Source organism: Entelurus aequoreus, linkage group LG02 (genome assembly GCF_033978785.1).
Source record: "Entelurus aequoreus isolate RoL-2023_Sb linkage group LG02, RoL_Eaeq_v1.1, whole genome shotgun sequence".
Lineage (NCBI taxonomy): Eukaryota > Metazoa > Chordata > Actinopteri > Syngnathiformes > Syngnathidae > Entelurus > Entelurus aequoreus.
The window spans coordinates 60,425,588-60,442,761 of record NC_084732.1 but is presented as its reverse complement, the minus strand read 5'-3'; the positions used below and the strand labels follow the sequence as shown (position 1 = coordinate 60,442,761).

General features: G+C 40.6%; 1 protein-coding gene across 1 annotated transcript in view; it reads right to left on the bottom strand.

Moving 5' to 3' along the window:
• Positions 1-10,390, bottom strand: part of LOC133636392 (ADP-ribosylation factor GTPase-activating protein 2-like) — a 43,679-nt gene extending 33,289 nt beyond the window's left edge. The window contains exons 1-3 of the mRNA XM_062030387.1: positions 10,241-10,390; positions 4,427-4,545; positions 128-200 (exon numbers count right to left, since the gene is read on the bottom strand). Of these exons, the coding sequence (XP_061886371.1) occupies positions 128-200; positions 4,427-4,545; positions 10,241-10,312 (264 nt within the window). The 5' untranslated portion in view covers positions 10,313-10,390. The remainder of the gene's footprint in view (positions 1-127; positions 201-4,426; positions 4,546-10,240) is intronic.
• Positions 10,391-17,174: the final 6,784 nt, after the last annotated feature.

Genomic DNA, 17,174 nt, shown 5'->3' with positions numbered 1-17,174 from the left:
TGAGTTATGTCAAGTATGCGAAACACAGACAAAATAAAACTATAATACAGACAATCAAAAGTATACATCTTTTTAATTCTACTTTACTCCGGACCGACTTTTACTTGTTTGTCCAGTGTTGACTTACTGCATTGGCATTGCCCCCAACCTGCATACATCTAAGCTGAAACCAGTTCCAGTTGGAATCCAGCTCAGTGGATCTAAAGACAAAAAAGAGAAGTCAAAATTGTAACAGGTAACAGGTATATTGATCATAGTAGTAACAGTAGAACATCGGTTTTCGTCCACCCCACTTTTCGTAGGGTTTGGTTTTTGATGACAATTTTCACCAAAAGTTTGCCCATATTTTGTACACCGTCTTAGTTATCATACAGCCAAACACTGCAAATAACAATCTAGTTTGTTTGTCTGCATATCCTTCCTTGGACTTGAGTGTTCAAAAATAGAATCCCACGCATTGGTGAGTCTGTCTTGTTGGAGTAGTCGCTAAACTATGACATAAAAAGCCAGCCTCATTGCCATATTTCTACTTGGTTTAAGAAAACAAAAGAGAAAGTAGGATAAAGTAGTATTTATCTAATCGTGGCATGCACACACTATCATGGATGTGCGACATGCAGTGACAAAAATGCTTGTAAAAGCAGCTTTTTTTGCTGCTTTGTATCGATCCGAGAGTTGGCAGGTGTACTTAATGTTGAGACCGGTGAATCTATACATATAAAATATAGCATTGTTTTTGAAGTGAAGTGAAGTGAAGTGAATTATATTTATATAGCGCTTTTCTCTAGTGACTCAAAGCGCTTTACATAGTGAAACCCAATATCTAAGTTACATTTAAACCAGAGTGGGTGGCACTGGGAGCAGGTGGGTAAAGTGTCTTGCCCAAGGACACAACAGCAGTGACTAGGATGGCGGAAGCGGGGATCGAACCTGCAACCCTCAAGTTGCTGGCACGGCCACTCTACCAACCGAGCTATACATGACCATGGAAAAAAAAATTCTATACATTTAACACACATGAGCCAGAGGCAGAAAGTGAGTTATCAATGGGACACCTAAGGTTATCCAATACATTGTATCTACACCAAAGAATGTGTTAAATGTAGATTACAGTAGAATCATCATAAATCACCTTTAATGGTCATTTGTGTATGGAAGGGAATAATTGGATTTGCATGATTTATTTTTGAAAAAATTACTTTGGTTTTCATACTACTACTACTTCCGCTATGGAACTGTGTAAACCCAACATTATTGTTGCTTATGATGAATATGGAAATGTGCAAAACCCAAAACCAGTGAAGTTGGCACGTTGTGTAAATCGTCAATAAAAACAGAATACAATGATTTGCAAACCCTTTTCAACCTATATTCAATTGAACACACTGCAAAGACAAGATACTAAACGTTCGAACTGGTAAATTGTTATTTTTTGCAAATATTAGCTCATTTGGAATTTGATGCCTGCAACATGTTTCAAAAAAGCTGGCACAAGTGGCAAAAAAGACTGAGAAAGTTGAGGAATGCTCATCAAACACTTATTTGGAACATTCCACAGGTGAACAGGCTACTTAGGAACAGGTGGGTGCCATGATTGGGTATAAAACAGCTTCCAAGAAATGCTCAGTCATTCACAAACAAGGATGGGGCGAGGGTCACCACTTTGTGAACAAATGTGTGAGCAAATTGTCCAACAGTTTAAGAACAGCATTTCTCAACAAGCTATTGCAAGGAATTTAGGGATTTCACCATCTATGGTCCGTAATAGAGCTGGGCGATATATTGAGTTTTTAAACAAGATATGAATTAAGAAAATATCGTAATATCGATATTATTTATTTCACGTTAAAATGACCAAACGCCGCTTCCAAGACGTGCGTGCACGTATAAGAACATCCACGATTGGTTGGTTGTTTACTATGATGACTCACGATTGGTTGAGATAAGGCCAATCAGAGGCAAGATAGGGCGGGGTCATGGAACTAGGAAGTGAAATCACAACAGACAGAAGAGAAGAGGGAATATTCAAGCGGGTGATTTATTAAAAAAAACTAGTGGAAGATGGCAGAAGGATTCTCTTCTTAAGATGTTTCTTTTAGCGATGTAGACGACGTCCAGGAAACCCGCAATGTGTCTACCGTAATTTCCGGACTATAAGCCGCTACTTTTTCCCCTCGTTCTGGTCCCTGCGGCTTATACAAGGTGTGGCTTATTTACGGCCTGTTCTTCTCCGACACCGACGAAGAGGATTTCGGTGGTTTTAGTACGCAGGAGGAAGACGATGACACAATGATTAAAGACTGACTTTTCATATACCGGTAGGCTGGTTATTTTGATAACGTACAGGCGAGCACTTTGTATTACTTTGCTCCGTTGTATTATTTGTACTCTGCACGAATGCTGTTCGCCATGTCAAAGATGTGAAAGTTTGATTGAATGATTGAAAGATTTATTGTTAATAAATGGGACGCTTTGCGTTCCCAAACAGTCATCTCTGTCCCGACAATCCCCTCCGTGGTAGCAGGAACCCCTATATACTACGGTAATTACACATCAAAACCCTGCGGCTTATAGTCGGGTGCAGCTTATATATGGAGCAGTCTGTATTTTCCCCTAAATTTAGCTGGTGCGGCTTATAGTCAGGTGCGGCTTATAGTCCGGAAATTACGGTACTTGGCCACATTTGGACAAATTTATGCGTCTGGATAAATCATTCATTTGAGTTCTTTACCATGTAAGGCCAAATCAAAACTGTTCACCAGTTGTCAAGCTGCCAAATATGTATTATTTGCACAGCTATGTTATTTATTTTAAGTAGAAAGAATATTTTTCTATTATATTTATGTTATGTAATTCTGTGCTACTTAAACAGTTTATTTTCTGTGCTAACCCATCTTGACTAACTGGGTTAATAAAAGTGCCACTGACTGTTTACAGTACAGTTGTCATTCACTTCAATTTCAGTGAATCTCACTCAAAAATTAATATCTTTATAAGTATACTTTCACCGGAAAATATATAGAGATATATATGGACTACCGAGTTTAGGTAAAAATATATCGAGATATACTTTTTCGTCCATATCGACCAGCCCTAGTCCGTAATATCATCAAAAGGTTCAGAGAAGCTGGAGAAATCACTGCACGTAAGCGGCAAGGCTGAAAACCAACATTGAATGCCGGGGACCTTCGATCCCGCATGCGGTACTGCATCAAAAAGCGACATCAGTGTGTAAGGGATATCACCACATGGGCTCAGGAACAATTCAGAAAACCACTGTCAGTAACTACAGTTCGTCGCTACATTTGTAAGTGCAAGTTAAAACTCTATGCAACGTGAAAACCATTTTTCAACAACACCCAGAAACACAGCCGGCTTCGCTTGGCCCGAGCTCATCTAAGATGGACTGATGCAAAGGGGAAAAGTGTTCTGTGGTCTGACGAGTCCAAATTTCAATTGTTTTTGGAAACTGTGGATGTCGTGTCCTCCGGACCAAAGAGGAAAATAATCATCTGGGACTGTTCTAGGCGCAAAGTTCAAAAGCCAGCATCTGTGATGGTATGGGGGTGTATTAGTGCCCAAGGCATGGGTAACTTACACATATGTGAAGGCACCATTAATGCTGAAAGGTACATACAGGTTTTGGAGAACATATGTTGCCATCCAAGCAACATCTTTTTCATGGACGCCCCTGCTTATTTCAGCAAGACAATGCCAAGCCACATTCTGCACGTGTTACAACAGCGTGGCTTCGTAGTAAAAGAGTGCGGGTCCTAGACTGGCCTGCCTGTAGTCCAGACATGTCTCCCATTGAAAATGTCTGCCGCATGACGAAGCGTGAAATACGACAACGGAGACCCCAGACTGTTGAACAATTTAAGCTGTACATCAAGCAAGAATTGGAAAGAATTCCACCTGAAAAGCTTCAAAAATTGGTCTCTTCAGTTCCCAAAGGAGTGTTGTTAAAAGGAAAGGCCATTTAACAGTGGTAAAAATGCCTGCCAATACATTCTAAGTTAATGATTATTTGTGAAAACAAATGAACTTTCTCAGTTTGAACATTTAATATATTGTCTTTGCAGTCTATTCAAAAGAATATACGTTGAAAAGGATTTGCAAATCATTGTATTCTGTTTTTATATACGATTTATACATCGTGCCAACTTCACTGGTTTTGGGTTTTGTATGTATTGCTTGTATTTTTTTTAACTGAAAAAAAAATCTGAACTGAACCAATAGGATTATTTTTTGTCTGACCTTTTGGAATGGATTTCAAAGAAAAAACAAGGTACGAAAGAACTTTCGAACAAAATGCATGATATTTGAGTTCTTTATGCACTATCTCAACTCAGCCCAGTATACCGTCCTTCCTAGTTTTCCGAGAACAGTTGATGAAGCACACACTATGGCCATGACTGTAGGCTACCTGATGAAACTGAGGTGCACTCCCAGGGAGCGGTGGATTCCAGAGCAGTCAATGCACAAGAAGACCCCATAGGAAATACTCGCCCAACTGGGGTTTTTGGCTGCACAGTCAAAACATACCTGTGCAAGAACAATATGTGCATTAGCAAGTTAAATATTGTTGGGATACTTTAAAACAACAAACACTGAAATGTTAATTACACTTTTGTAGAGGTACATGAAACTTATTGTGTGACATTTAAATACAACATCATTCTGAGATGTATTCCTTTATAAATAATCTGTGTGCTCTTTGCTATAATTTTAATGGTGGTCTGTGTCTTTGGTCTGTTCACGTTTGTGTTCAAGTGACCCACATCACTCCAGAGTTAACTTAGACTCGGTCCGCTTGTTTGGTGCCCACCAGCGTTTCCACATGAACCACACTAACAGAAAAACTCCCCAGAGTTTGTTTTAACAGAACCAATAATGACAATTGTGAACGCAACCTTAAAAAACAATGAAGTAAGAGTAATGATGGTAATTTTGATATAATAGTGACCAATAAAGCGAAATCATACAACAACAATTGTTGAGCATTATAATTAATCAAATATGATGAACGATATACTGTTTATGTAAAAGATGAGAACAATAAAAATAAAAATACATTTGTGTTAACAATTATTATTTTCCAAAAACAGGTCTTGAAAAAGAGGGGTCGTCTGGTATTCAGGGTTGTTGTATAATTGGATCGGTATGGTAATTGCTCTTGTCTGAGAGATATTAACTTAACAAAATGAAAAGTATTGAGTCACCATCGTTACAATTCAGGACAGGATTTAGTGCATTCTTGAGGCCAACAAAGTTGTGCGATTGCATTTAAGTGAAAGTACAAAGTACAAACATCGATACAGCTGTACAGTGATCAACTTGATCCCAAAGAGAAAGAAAATAATGTAGGCAAACTGACGTTAATTGGACAAGGAGAAATGCTATCATCTTGATTTACCAGCGACATCGGACTGTTGCACCCAGTAAGAAGAAATGTATTTAATTAACTATTTTGTGCGTGTAATGTACAGTACAAGACACATTTATAAGCAGTTACTCTTGTTTTTAAAGGTAATAATAATAATATTAATTAAGCACAATTGCAAACACTTAACTAAAAGTAGGTGAAAATGTAGTCAACGTGAAATACGTAACAGATACAAAAAGAGTTGCTCAAATTGGGACGTTACCAACATTCTTCCCATCCAAATTCTGACCGAGGCTTGGAATCGATAATTGCCTCTTTTCTTTTGGCAATTGTTCTGTTTGCGCTTTTTTCTAACTTTACACAACTGAGTAATTCCTCGTTTATCACTGTTAATTGGATCCGGACCTGGCGATTAAGAAATTTCCGCGAAGTAGGAATCAAATATAAATCAAATATTTTTATAGTTTAAGCATAAAAAACCTATTTACTACCATCTATAGGGATGATACTCGAAACCGGTTTTCTCGGTTGTTCGATAAGAAAAGAACCGAGTCCTCGGACTCGAATCCCTTTTTGAGAACCGGTACCCGTTATCGAGACCACTATAGTAAAGAAAAAGAGTTGGTTCTTTATTCGAATCCCTGGGAACGAATCCCGTCCCGACCAGAAATGCCCCGTGGGACATCACAACAAATGGCGTCACGTAGCTCAGTCATTAGGCGCAGATAGCGAAAGCAGGAACAAAATGGACAGGAAAAAGCGCTCCAAGGTGTAATAAAGTTCAAAACAAAAGGTATAATCAAATGAATAACTTTACTGAGAAATTTGAGCAGGGTACAAACACATGACGAACACTTTTACGACCAACCGGAAACATAGCAACCAGGCTAGCAACGTACCTCCTTACGGCAGCTGTCACAACGTTCTTAAAGCAACCGCAGCACATACATATATGACATCTCCCTTTTTTAACTTTCGTTTTTCTTTCCTTGTAAACAAAACCAAATCACACTGTATATGTGTTGTCTGTCTAATTATAAATAATGCAGACGAGGCGTGTTGGCTGAGTTCTTGACGTTTACTTTCACAGCGTGCTCATTCTTAGCTGCTGGGTGACGACATGCAACAACACTTTTCGGGGCTACCGCGCATGCTCGTCACTCCCGTTGCATGCTGGGTAGTGTAGTTGTTATATTCCCTAGCTCATAACATCTTTCCCCATATAAGGAAATAATGTTAACTCAAAGTGTATTTCTTTTTTTAGCTTTAACTTTTCATTTTTTTAGCATTGTAACCACATTTGCAAAGAACTTTTCTCTTCATAGAATTTTATTTCAATAAAGAAATAAAGTGCAAAAATGTCAAAGCATCATAACAAACAGTTATGTCAAATAGCAGCAGAATTGCACTTTTTGGAAAGCTGTATTATTTTCAGTTTTGTGCCCAAGGGACTGATTTTATTTAACACTATATTATTATTTATACACCTATAGTGATCACAGAGACAGGTTGTTTTTGTGTTACTGTATATATTTGTTTTTCTGAAAAAATCCCACTTAATATACTTTGGGTAACAACAGTCAATATTTATTTATTTTATTTTATTTTTTTAGGGGGGTAACAGTCAATATTTATTTATTTATTAGATTAAATTGTTTTCTCATATAATAAAAGTGAGCTTTTGTTGAACCAAATATTGTGTGTTTTTTTCCATATACAACAACCTATCTGGACTCGATAAGAGAATCGATAAGGAATCGGTTCGATAAGAGGATTCGATAATAGGCTCGAACTCGATAATTTCTTATCAAACATCATCCCTAACCATCTGTATAAGTTTTTCAAAATTACGAGAGCCCTCTAGGCATGAAATTACACCCTTTAGTCACCTTTATACCCTACCAATATACACATCCAATATAGTAATCCTGAAAAAGGCTGAGCCAATCAGTGGCCATGATACTACGAATAGCAAATTGGAACCTGGCAACTACCGACCTGTTTCTATTCTCAGTTCCATTTCAAAAGTAATGGAAAAAATAGTTTATGAACAGGTCGATAGTTACCTTGCCACTAATAAACTCATGTACAAATTCCAATCCGGCTTCAGAACTAAACACTCCACTGACACATGCCTTCTCTATCTGACCGACCACATCAAACATGAGGTGGACGCGGGCAAATACTGCGGCATGGTCATGCTGGACCTTCAGAAGGCCTTTGACACCGTTGACCACGTTATACTGTTGGATAAGCTCAGAGCAATCGGATTTGATAAAACCTCATCGAGCTGGATGCAATCTTACTTGGAGGGGAGGAAACAGGTGGTAGAGGTGAACGGCACCGTGTCCCCCCCCCTCTCAGTAAGCTGTGGAGTCCCCCAAGGCAGTATATTAAGGCCTTTACTGTTCCTGATATACATAAACGACATGTCATCAGCATGCGACTGTGAATTACTTTTGTTTGCGGATGACTCTGCCCTGCTGGTATCCGGCAAGGACAAGTCACAGGTGGAGAAAATCCTAAGTGCTGAACTCTGTAGAATTTGCACCTGGCTCGCTGACAACAAGCTATCCATACACTTGGGTAAAACGGAATCCATCCTATTTGGGTCCCACATCAACCTTAAGAAAGTCAATGACTTCACTATAAAAGTAGGTGACATTGTTATCACAAGGAAAGATGAGGTCACCTACCTAAGTTCCATTCTAGAGGCTAATCTTTCCTGTGATAAAATGGCAACCAAGGTAATCAAAAAGGTCAACCAACGAACGAGATTTCTCTACAGAATCTCCTCTCTGGTCAACAAAAGCACCATGAAGATTCTAGCGGGAACTCTCGTTCAACCCTTTTTTGATTACGCATGCACCTCCTGGTACCCTAGCACCTCCAAATCCCTCAAATCTAGACTCCAAACATCCCAGAACAAGCTAGTCAGATTACTTCTAGACCTCTACCCGAGATCACACCTCACTACTACCCACTTCTCCAAAGTGGGCTGGCTCAGGGTGGAGGACAGAGTAAAACAACTTGCACTGAGCCTAGTCTATAAAATCCGCTACACCTCCCTGATACCGAAGTACATGTCAAACTACTTCCTTAACGTAAATGACCGCCATAACCACAACACCAGGGGAAGCTCCACCAACCACGTTAAACCCAGATTCCGAACTAACAAAGGTCTTAACTCATTCTCTTTCTATGCCACATCAATATGGAAAGTACTCCCAACAGGTGTAAAAGAAAGGGCATCTCTATCCTCCTTCAAAACCGCACTAAACTTTAACTTTAAAAGAACACCTCCAGGCAACTACAACCCTAAACTAACACCCTCCCTTCCACATAATACCTCTTCGGATTGTAAATAATCAAACCTACCAAGTCAGTCCTACACTGTTTCAATATCCATTTCTCTGATGATGCAATTGTTGATGCTGATTGTTGATGACTGAAGTGTTGATACCAACCAACCCCCCCTCCTCCATATCCCACACCCCGGATGGTAAATAATGTAAATAATTCAATGTATATACTTTGATGATTATCTTGTGTGATGACTGTATTATGATGTTAGTATATATTTGATAGTATATATCTGTATTATGTATCAATTCAAGTTGAAAAACTTATTCGGGTGTTACCATTTAGTGGTCAATTGTACGGAATATGTACTTCACTGTGCAATCTACTAATAAAAGTTTCAATCAATCAATACTGAACAGCATGCTCTGACTGGTTTGGTCTCATCTAGTGGACCATACTACTGTAGTGTTGAGATTTTTAGTTCATTTAGCATTTCCTAAAACATAATGTTTAAACAACACTTTAAGCCTTGCCCAGCTGTTTATTGATGTACACTATGTTTAAATAACTTTTACGGCAAATTAATGTCTGCTCTAAATATCAGTTATTGACCTCCTTGACTACTAATAATCGGTATTGACCCTGAAAAAAACACATCGTTCATTCGCTAATACTATTAGTGTCTATGTATTTCCAGGGTATGTTCCAGGGTTTATGTTAACTGCATTGCACAAGCTCTTAAAAGACTCATTGATGACTTAATTATTAAAAAAAGCTACAAGCAACAGCTTTGACCTTGTTATATTTTTATGAGTAAAGACACATGTAAACTTTTAGAGATCCAAAGTTCATATTATGCATTGAAGGCACTTATGGAGAGGCAGAGGATAGAGACAACTTTGGTAAAAAAAAAAAAAAAAAAAATATATATATATATATATATACATACATACATCCATATACAGTATACACACACACACACACACACACACACACACACACACACACACACACACACACACACACACACACACACACACACTAATAAAACATTGGGGGGGGGGGGGGGGGATTCTAGCAATTCTATTGACAACGTTGTCTTTCAAGAGTAAACGGAAAATAAACCGAGTTACTTTAAAGTAGGATACAGGATAAAATACATTGTATATACATTTAGCGATGATGATTAGTCAAAACAATAGTGGTGAATTCCTCTCACAAATGACTAGCAACAGTGTCAAACTGGACGACTACACATTAATAACGTAACTGTATTGATTCCAAAGTTGGATCCCAAAAGCAGCCAAGTCATAACTTGATACAGCCCATGCGCCTTATGTGATTAGCTTCCACTGCCAACATACATCGTATACGTGGCCTTTACCGGCAGCTAGCAGCTGTTAGCCACAGCTAGCTGTTTGACCCAAGTCCTGGGCCTTGCTGCGAGGAACATGAAGATAACAAAATACACATGGAGATAACGAAATACCACTGACAAAATATACATCAAATGCCTGATACACGTACAACACACATGTTGTATACCATTACCTTGTTTGTCGGAATGGATCTCAGTCTTTTGAAAATAGTAAGAATTTCAGTCTTGTTTGGTTCGGCGGCCATCTTGGAACAGTGACAGTTTCCATTCAATGACGTCACTACGGCAGGTAACGTGCTCCAAACCAGACGTTGTGAAACGAAAGCGACGTTGCCATTTAAACCTGTTGTATCGTTTGTTGCCAATCTATTGGATTGTTGTTCATCACCTCGTCTCAAAAAGTGATGCTGTTAAGTTTAAGTGTTAGCAACAAAATATCAACACACTGATTTTATATAACATCTGCCCCAACATGTGTTTTGTGGACTTGGAGAAGGCATTTGACCGTGTCCCTCGGGAAGTCCTGTGGGGAGTGCTCAGAGAGTACGGGTAGTACGGGGTATCGGACTGTCTGATTGTGGCGGTCCGCTCCCTGTATGATCAGTGTCAGAGCTTGGTCCGCATTGCCGGCAGTAAGTCGGACACGTTTCCAGTGAGGGTTGGACTCCGCCAAGGCTGCCCTTTGTCACCGATTCTGTTCATAACTTTTATGGACAGAATTTCTAGGCGCAGTCAAGGCGTTGAGGGGATCCGGTTTGGTGGCTGCAGGATTAGGTCTCTGCTTTTTGCAGATGATGTGGTCCTGATGGCTTCATCTGGCCAGGATCTTCAGCTCTCACTGAATCGGTTTGCAGCTGAGTGTGAAGCGACTGGGATGAGAATCAGCACCTCCAAGTCAGAGTCCATGGTTCTCGCTCGGAAAAGGGTGGAGTGCCATCTCCGGGTTGGGGAGGAGATCTTGCCCCAAGTGGAGGAGTTCAAGTACCTCGGAGTCTTGTTCACGAGTGAGGGAAGAGTGGATCGTGAGATCGACAGATCGGTGCGGCGTCTTCAGTAATGCGGACGCTGTATCGGTCTGTTTTGGTGAAGAAGGAGCTGAGCCGCAAGGCAAAGCTCTCAATCTACCGGTCGATCTACGTTCCCATCCTCACCTATGGTCATGAGCTTTGGGTTATGACCGAAAGGACAAGATCACGGGTACAAGCGGCCGAAATGAGTTTCCTCCGCCGGGTGGCGGGTCTCTCCCTTAGAGATAGGGTGAGAAGCTCTGTCATCCGGGAGGAGCTCAAAGTAAAGCCACTGCTCCTCCACATCGAGAGGAGCCAGATGAGGTGGTTCGGGCATCTGGTCAGGATGCCACCCGAACGCCTCCCTAGGGAGGTGTTTAGGGCACGTCCGACCGGTAAGAGGCCACGGGGAAGACCCAGGGCACGTTGGGAAGACTAGCGATGATGATTAGTCAAAACAATAGTGGTGAATTCCTCTCACAAATGACTAGCAACAGTGTCAAACTGGACGACTACACATTAATAACGTAACTGTATTGATTCCAAAGTTGGATCCCAAAAGACTAAGACTCGATTTGGCAAAAAACACCCGTCATATCTGTCAATTTCATGGCTGGCTCAAAGCCTGAACACTCTGTGATCACATACGACCGACAGACAATTCTGGATGTGGATGGATCGGGTCGTTATAGACTGAAAGATGCATGTACGGTGGACCTCCTCGTTAGCATGGGAATACTTCGTGGGCTACATCGAGCGGCCTTTGTAGCAGCGGAGTCAAGTGCTAGCAGTGACCGCCAATGGAGACGACGTAAGCGGTGCGAGCGGAAGCAGAAGCGGGGATGCCGAGCTGGGCTAACAACAAAGAGAAAAGCTAACTAAAGAAGCGTGGAGTCTCCGGGTAAGAAGCCATTTAAACTAGAACTAGCCGGCGTCAGGCTGGATAATCCCTGCACACATAGCAATCCTCTTAGAATAAAACACAACTCACATAATGTTTTTTCTTTTGTGACCGTGTCAGAGGCAGACATACATTGTACCGAGGTAGCTAACTATGATGCGTTCAGTTTATCGCAATATCAAGCAAACAATCTGAATATCCCCGTCGTATCAATTCCTAGATATGGTCGAAACTATTTAAAGTGCACTACGCATAATAAACGCAACATTATTAATATCGCTACTTCGGATAATTTCAACAAACAATCCTCAAAACAGCCCACTACCTATAATATGGGCTTTTTAAACATAAGATCATTATCTTCCAAAACGTTGTTAGTTAATGAAGTCATTAGAGACAACAAACTTGACGTCGTTGGTCTCGCCGAGACCTGGCTCAAACCAGACGATTTTTTTGCGCTAAATGAGGCATCTCCTACTAACTATACCAATACACATGTTGCCCGACCTCTTAAAAGGGGAGGGGGTGTCACACTAATATACAATGAAAACTATAATCTTACACCTAACCTAAATAATAAATATAACTCGTTTGAGGTGCTCACTTTGAGGTTTGTCACACCGCTGCCTCTCCACCTGGCTGTTATCTACCGCCCCCCTGGGCCCTATTCGGACTTCATCAGTGAATTCTCAGAGTTTGTTGCTGATCTAGTGACGCACGCCGACAATATAATCATAATGGGGGACTTTAATATCCATATGAATACCCCATCGGACCCTCCATGCGTGGCGCTCCAGACTATAATTGATAGCTGTGGTCTTACACAAATAATAAATGAACCCAAGCATCGCAACGGTAATACGATAGATCTAGTGCTTGTCAGGGGTGTCACCACCTCTAAAGTTACGATACTCCCGTACACTAAAGTAATGTCCGATCATTACCTTATAAAATTCGAAGTTCTGACTCATTGTCAACAAACTAATAATAATAATAATAACTACTATAGCAGCCGCAACATTAATGCTACCACAACGACGACTCTTACTGACCTACTATGTGGGCTCTATTGATAACCTCACTAACAACTTTAATGACGCCCTGCGCGACACCATTGATAGTGTAGCACCGCTAAAGCTAAAAAGGGCCCCTAAAAGGCGTACCCCATGGTTTACAGAAGAAACTAAAGCCCAGAAATTATCATGTAGAAAGCTGGAACGCAAATGGCGTGCGACTAAACTTGAGGTTTTCCATCAAGCATGGTGTGACAGTTTAATAACTTATAAACGCATGCTTACCTCAGCTAAAGCTAAATATTACTCAAATCTCATCCACCTCAACAAAAATGATCCTAAATTTCTGTTTAGTACAGTAGCATCGCTAACCCAACAAGGGACTACTCCCAGTAGCTCCACCCACTCAGCAGATGACTTTATGAATTTCTTTAATAAGAAAATTGAAGTCATTAGAAAAGAGATTAAAGACAATGCATCTCAGCTACAACTGGGTTCTATTAACACAAATACGACTGTATATACGACGGATACCGCCCTCCAAAATAGTTTCTCTCTCTTTGATGAAATAACATTGGAGGAATTGTCAAAATGTGTAAATGGGACAAAACAAACAACATGTTTACTTGACCCAATTCCTGGGAAACTTATCAAGGAGCTTTTTGTATTATTAGGTCCATCAGTGTTAAATATTATAAACTTATCACTTTCCTCTGGCACTGTTCCCCTAGCATTCAAAAAAGCGGTTATTCATCCTCTACTCAAAAGTCCTAACCTCGATCCTGATCTCCTGGTAAACTACCGGCCGGTGTCCCACCTTCCGTTTATCTCGAAAATCCTTGAAAAAATTGTCGCACAGCAGCTAAATGAACACTTAGCGTCTAACAATCTCTGTGAACCTTTTCAATCCGGTTTCAGGGCAAATCACTCTACGGAGACAGCCCTCGCAAAAATGACTAATGATCTATTGCTAACGATGGATTCTGATGCTTCATCTATGTTGCTGCTTCTTGATCTTAGCGCCGCTTTCGATACTGTTGATCATAATATTTTATTAGAGCGTATCAAAACGCGTATTGGGATGACAGACTTAGCCTTGTCTTGGTTTAACTCTTATCTTACTGACAGGATGCAGTGTGTCTCCCATAACAATGTGACCTCGGACTATGTTAAGGTAACGTGCGGAGTTCCCCAAGGTTCGGTTCTTGGCCCTGCACTCTTTAGTATTTACATGCTGCCGCTAGGTGACATCATACGCAAATACGGTGTTAGCTTTCACTGTTATGCTGATGACACCCAACTCTACATGCCCCTAAAGCTGACCAACACGCCGGATTGTAGTCAGCTGGAGGCGTGTCTTAATGAAATTAAACAATGGATGTCCGCTAACTTTTTGCAACTCAACGCTAAGAAAACGGAAATGCTGATTATCGGTCCTGCTCAACACCGACATCTATTTAATGATACCACCTTAACATTTGACAACCAAACAATTAAACAAGGCGACTCGGTAAAGAATCTGGGTATTATCTTCGACCCAACTCTCTCGTTTGAGTCACACATTAAGAGTGTTACTAAAACGGCCTTCTTTCATCTCCGCAATATCGCTAAAATTCGTTCCATTTTGTCCACAAGCGATGCTGAGATCATTATCCATGCGTTCGTTACATCTCGTCTCGATTACTGTAACGTTTTGTTTTCGGGCCTCCCTATGTCTAGCATTAAAAGATTACAGATGGTACAAAATGCGGCTGCTAGACTTTTGACAAAAACAAGAAAGTTTGATCATATTACGCCTATACTGGCTCACTTGCACTGGCTTCCTGTGCACCTAAGATGCGACTTTAAGGTTTTACTACTTACGTATAAAATACTACACGGTCAAGCTCCTGCCTATCTTGACGATTGTATTGTACCATATGTCCCGGCAAGAAATCTGCGTTCAAAGAACTCCGGCTTATTAGTGATTCCCAGAGCCCAAAAAAAGTCTGCGGGCTATAGAGCGTTTTCTATTCGGGCTCCAATACTATGGAATGCCCTCCCGGTAAAAGTTAGAGATGCTACCTCAGTAGAAGCATTTAAGTCTCATCTTAAAACTCATTTGTATACTCTAGCCTTTAAATAGACTCCCTTTTTAGACCAGTTGATCTGCCGTTTCTTTTCTTTTCTTTTCTACTCTGCTCCCAACCCGGGGTGGACCGCTAGCCTGTCCATCAGATGGGGACATCTCTACGCTGCTGACCCGTCTCCACTCGGGATGGTTCCTGCTGGCCCCACTATGGACTGGACTTTCGCTGATGTGTTGGACTTTCACAATATTATGTCAGACCCACTCGACATCCATTGCTTTCGGTCTCCCCTAGAGGGGGGGGTTACCCACATATGCGGTCCTCTCCAAGGTTTCTCATAGTCATTCACATCGACGTCCCACTGGGGTGAGTTTTCCTTGCCCGTATGTGGGCTCTGTACCGAGGATGTCGTTGTGGCTTGTACAGCCCTTTGAGACACTTGTGATTTAGGGCTATATAAATAAACATTGATTGATTGATTGATTGAAGACTATGTCTCCCGGCTGGCCTGGGAACGCCTCGGGATCCCCCGGGAAGAGCTGGACGAAGTGGCTGGGGAGAGGGAAGTCTGGGCTTCCCTGCTTAGGCTGCTGCCCCCGCGACCCGACCTCGGATAAGCGGAGGAAGATGGATGGATGGATGGATGGATGGATCTGCCCCAACACAAAAATGAATAATTATAATTACTAAACTTTAATTAAGCCGATGAATATGTGACATATTTGCATTTAATTTAATAGGCACAGTACATAATATTGTGCTGGAGTACCTAGGTACAATTTTGAGAGGTATGACGTACCTGCATGTGAACCAGTGACGTGCGGTGAGGTTCACGCCAGATGAACCACTGATGCCTTTCAACTTTAAATTAATCTGCTCTATTCAATGTTGATACAGGTTGCTCATTAAGACGATAACAAGAAAAAAAAAGATAATTACTGTTATCAACTACTGCTGAGACCAGGGTTGTCCAAACTTGTTTCCACTGAGGGCCGCACACTAAAAAATAATAGCATGCGGGGGTCGTTTTCATATTTTTCAGTTTCAAAACCAATACAATATATATTGTAACCCTTCGGAGCTTTCTTAAATTTTGATAAATATTAAGGCCCCAAGGACCCAAAATGGTCTCAGTCATTCAAAATTTCCCCCAAAACATTTTTCACAATTGAATATTTGATGTAAGATAATTGGAGCCTTAAATTGGTAAATAATTCTATACAACATTGCTTTTAATTCATTATAATATTTTTAATAATTACAATTAGTGGCCCTAGTGTGTGAATGTGAGTGTGAATGTTGTCTGTCTATCTGTGTTGGCCCTGTGATGAGATGGCGACTTGTCCAGGGTGTACCCCGCCTTCCGCCCGAATGCAGTTGAGATAGGCTCCAGCACCTCCCGTGACCCCAAAAGGGACAAGCAGTAGGAAATGGATGGATGGATGGACAATTAAAAAATAAATCTCACCAAAGGTCTATAAATATATATATATATATATATATATATATATATATATATATACATATATATATATATATATACATTATCAAATATGAATGAAGATTAATTCCCGGATTAAGGTTTAACTCGGAAGACGCGCACATTTAAAGGTGAAACACATACTCGAGGTCGAGGATGGCGCAGACAGTGTTGCCAATCCTCTTGGCGACTTTTTATGCAAACAGCTACTATAGTGACAAATCTAGTGACTTTTCCATGTGATATTGGAGACTTGTTTGTGTCTTGGAGACTCTGAGGTGAAAACAAGCAGCAGTCACGGTCTTCAGCGAGCAGTGGCGGCTGCTGCCAATCAGCTGGTGCTGCTGCTCTGCTCGCGCCGACAGCTACACTGCAAAAAGTCAGTGTTCAAAAACAAAAACAAAAATACAAAAGTTAGGGGCATTTTACTTTAACTAAGCAAAATTATCTGCCAATAGAACAAGAACATTTGGCTTGTCAAGACTTTCCAAAACAAGTAAAATTAGCTAACCTCAATGAACCCAAAAATACTTTAAAAGTATATTCTCACTAATAACAAGTGCACTTTTCTTGATAGAAAAAACAAATATGAGACCTTTTTTATCAATATGTTGAAAAATATTCTTAAATTAAGTCA